This window comes from Hippocampus comes, unplaced genomic scaffold (assembly GCF_001891065.2).
Source record: "Hippocampus comes isolate QL1 unplaced genomic scaffold, H_comes_QL1_v1.1 scaffold393, whole genome shotgun sequence".
Taxonomy (NCBI): domain Eukaryota; kingdom Metazoa; phylum Chordata; class Actinopteri; order Syngnathiformes; family Syngnathidae; genus Hippocampus; species Hippocampus comes.
In genome coordinates, this window is record NW_017805831.1 from 27,351 (window position 1) to 30,848 (window position 3,498).

At 56.0% G+C, this 3,498-nt stretch overlaps 2 protein-coding genes across 3 annotated transcripts in view; both read right to left on the reverse strand.

Moving 5' to 3' along the window:
* The window catches only part of galnt11 (UDP-N-acetyl-alpha-D-galactosamine:polypeptide N-acetylgalactosaminyltransferase 11 (GalNAc-T11)), a 4,219-nt gene extending 2,999 nt beyond the window's left edge, over nucleotides 1-1,220 (reverse strand). Inside the window, exons 1-2 of one of the 2 annotated variants that reach the window (XM_019887497.1) lie at nucleotides 1,011-1,220; nucleotides 1-224 (exon numbers count right to left, since the gene is read on the reverse strand). In XM_019887497.1, coding sequence (XP_019743056.1) covers nucleotides 1-169 — 169 coding nt within the window. In that variant the 5' untranslated portion in view covers nucleotides 170-224; nucleotides 1,011-1,220. The remainder of the gene's footprint in view (nucleotides 225-1,010) is intronic. The other variant, XM_019887496.1, reaches the window with a different exon arrangement.
* Nucleotides 1,221-1,847: 627 nt separating this feature from the next.
* Nucleotides 1,848-3,498, reverse strand: part of kmt2ca (lysine (K)-specific methyltransferase 2Ca) — a 42,370-nt gene continuing 40,719 nt past the window's right edge. Inside the window, 6 exon segments of the mRNA XM_019887492.1 lie at nucleotides 1,848-2,372; nucleotides 2,445-2,553; nucleotides 2,634-2,707; nucleotides 2,902-3,018; nucleotides 3,099-3,206; nucleotides 3,209-3,494. Coding sequence (XP_019743051.1) covers nucleotides 2,280-2,372; nucleotides 2,445-2,553; nucleotides 2,634-2,707; nucleotides 2,902-3,018; nucleotides 3,099-3,206; nucleotides 3,209-3,494 — 787 coding nt within the window. The 3' untranslated portion in view covers nucleotides 1,848-2,279.

Here is a 3,498-nt window from a genome sequence, read left to right on the forward strand (position 1 = left end):
CGCCCCGCCGGGCCGGCGCCTCGGCGACGGCCCGGCGCCGAGGCCCGACGGGAGTCCTGCCCAGGCCCGGCTCGGCCGTCCGCGACAAGTAGACGACGAGGAGCACCGACCAGGCGGCCGACGTCACCAGGCAGCCGTAGCAGAAGTAGCGCAGCGGCACCAGAGCCATCGCAGCGCACGCCGCATCGCTTTACGTCCCACCGCTACATCCGCGCGCCCGCACACTATCGCGCACACACAAACGCGGTCAGATGTGAAGGCTTCGATTTTGCGCTCTTATATCACAAGTCGGAACTTTTCACTTGCGCGCCTCCGCTCGACTACCGCGTCAGGGGTCGTAAAGGCGGGCATCTCGGCAATGGTTGTTTCTCGTCCGTACATCGCGCATGTGGCGTCCAAAAGGTAGCGCGCACCGGTGCGGGTCGGAGCTCTGCGAAGGCCAGGGAGGCAGCTTCCTCCTTCTGCACACCCTCGAAAAGCTCGTCAATGATCGCCCGCGTTAAAACAAGGCGACGACTCAAAGTCCGGTCATAAAATGTCCGCACTCGTCGAAAACAAGCAAATCTCCTCTGGGGGATTTGCCCTTAAGCCCATCAACAAGTTGGCTTCGGATTCATTTCTAGCCACAGTTCCGATCAGAAAGTGCGCTTCAAGACAAAGCTAATGATGATAAGACAGTCGGACGCCAAAAGAAGGATTCTCTTGGTTTTTTTTTTTTCGTCGTTCTCCAATCAAAGTGCGCGTACGGTGTCGCCTCGCCATTTCTCCAAACGGAATGCGTTTGGAGGACATCGACGACAGCCCGAAGGTGGCGAAAAGCGCCTCGCAGAACCGCCAAACACATCGTCAACAAGTGGTCAACGTGCGCGCGGGCTGAACGTTTGTCTCGAGGCCGTCCGAGAACGGAACCGAGCCCGCGGCGTCAACACGAGCTCGGTTCCGTTCCTAGCGGACCCGTTAGCAATTTTGCTAGCCGCCGCGCTCGACGGCGGGGAGGTCACGTGACTCACCCGGCGTCCCGTCAGCAGCCGTCAAGACGAGTTTGACCACGCGGCGCAAGTCACGAACTGACGACGACAAACATCAACGGCGCGTCACCAGATCCGGACGACGGACACCGGAAACGTCACGTCACGCCGCGGGATACACTTCCGCCAACTGCTTTCAGAATTACAGTCCGAGCAAAATCCGCCACGCGGGGGCAACTTCAGCATCAAAGGCCGTCACGGCGTGGCTCAGTGATTCCAAAACAAGCAAGCAAGCTAGCTAGCAAGCTTTTGCGCTACATCATTTGCTGCAAGTAAATAATGGCTGCAACACCCTTCCGTTTTCTAATCCGCTAATCCTCAAGAGGGTCGCGGGCGTGCTGTTCGGGAACAGCAGGCGGGGTACACCCGCGACCTCTGCACTGTGAGGCGGTCGTGCCGCCCTTATTTACTACAAATACTGCAATGGGGTTTTGTTTCCAGTACAGCATTTCCTGACGTCAGTCACAGCGCGAACAATTCAGTTCGCCCGCTAGATGGCACAAGACCCAAAATTCAAATCCGTGTCCAAAAGGAGACAACAACACAGGATCGATAGTTCGGCATACCTTTGGTAGCCCTTTTCGGGGGGGTTGGTGTGGGATGAGATCTTCCGAATGTAAATAAGCAGCCTTGGGATAACAATTGGGAAAGTGCAGAGATGCGCAAAATACAGCCCGCTCCAAACTTGAACCTTCCTTTTCATGAGAACTTTTGCAATATTTTCCTCATTCACCGAGTTGGGTTTACCCTAATCGGTTCATTCAGCATGTATCTTTTTTTTTATCTTCTCCAGTTACACCAATACACGGTGCCATGTTGTTCAAGATGTAAAATATTTTATTTTGATGAACATGTTTCCAAATCAGGGTCCACATAATCCCGCCCCCCCCCCAAAAAAAAAATCCATTCATAATCATGATCACACTGTAGGGGGAAAAAAAGCAAGACGGGGCATGGTGACAAACAAAAATGGACACAATGGCAAATAAACGAAACAATTCAAAACGGATCTTGTCCAAAGGGTGATTTCCTTATTATTTTTTTTTAACCAGACTTTATTTACATGCTGCCACTCGCCACCAAACACAAAAGGAGAGTGATTAAAAAATAAGTTCTTTTAGTAATAAATACAAAAACAAACCAAATGTATTTTACACCAAATCATCTGCTGGTCTTTCTACACATTTACACACAGAGGACCAGCCTCTTGCTCGTTCGCTCAGCCGTCCGTCCGCCAATCCAACTCTCAGCTCAGTTCATCCACTTGCGACAGTTGAAAGCGCCACAGTGACACGGGATCTTGTGCTGGTCGTCCTCCAGGTCAAACTTGTAATCGTAGGACAGCTGCCGGACAAACGCGCGGAAGGACAGATGCAGTTGAGCGAGCGCGGCAAAGCAAAGGATGTACTACTGTACCTCTTCTCCCCTCTGAATGCGTCGACAGGAGCTGATGATGATCTTGTTCTCCTTTTCCACGCTCACCACCTCAGTCATGCAGTTGGGGGCGCACGAGTGGTTGATGTACCTATCGATCACAAGCGCAGGCGACATCAGTGACGCGGCAGCGCCGGCGGCCGCGGCTGTCGTCATCAGGCGCCGTCGCACCTGGCGGGTCCTCCGGCGATGGTGGCGTCGATCACATAGTCGTTATCGATCCGGAACATGTACACGCCTCGGTTCTACGCACACGAGACAAACGTTAGGACGTGGGTGGCAAACCGGCACGGGTGGTCAACGCTGCGACGACTGCGCGGCGCCAAGGGTCGTCGTCCAAGCTGCCGTCAAAATTGTACTTGGAAAAACAACGCGCTCCATTTTTTGGGGGGACCTGATGAGGACGTGTCGGGCGGTGAGAGCCCTCCAATGAGGTCACCTGACTCTCGTAGAGTCTCTCCTTGCGGTTGGCCACTTCGCTCCTGATGATGGCGCCGATGTACTCAATGACCATGGTGCACTTCTCGATGTCTCGTGCGGCATACAGCCCCAGGCCCTGCGCGGATACATGCAAACGCGAGTGACCGCCCGGCCGGCCTTGCCTCGGGCCCCAACGGGCGCGGCGGCGAGGCTCACCTGGATGCGCGAGCGCGCTAGGTAGACGTTGGTTTTCCAGTCGGTCTTCATGCGGCGATACTGCGCCAGCTTGGAGTGGCGCCCCTGGTGAGCGCCCACCACCGTCTCGCCCGGCGACAGCGAAATGACCCCTGGGACGGCGCCCACGATGGCTCCCACTGAGCCCTGGCACCGCGGCGCCATGCTAGCCAGCAGGTACGGCCTGATTGAGCTAGGTAGACGTTGGTTTTCCAGTCGGTCTTCATGCGGCGATACTGCGCCAGCTTGGAGTGGCGCCCCTGGTGAGCGCCCACCACCGTCTCGCCCGGCGACAGCGAAATGACCCCTGGGACGGCGCCCACGATGGCTCCCACTGAGCCCTGGCACCGCGGCGCCATGCTAGCCAGCAGGTACGGCCTGA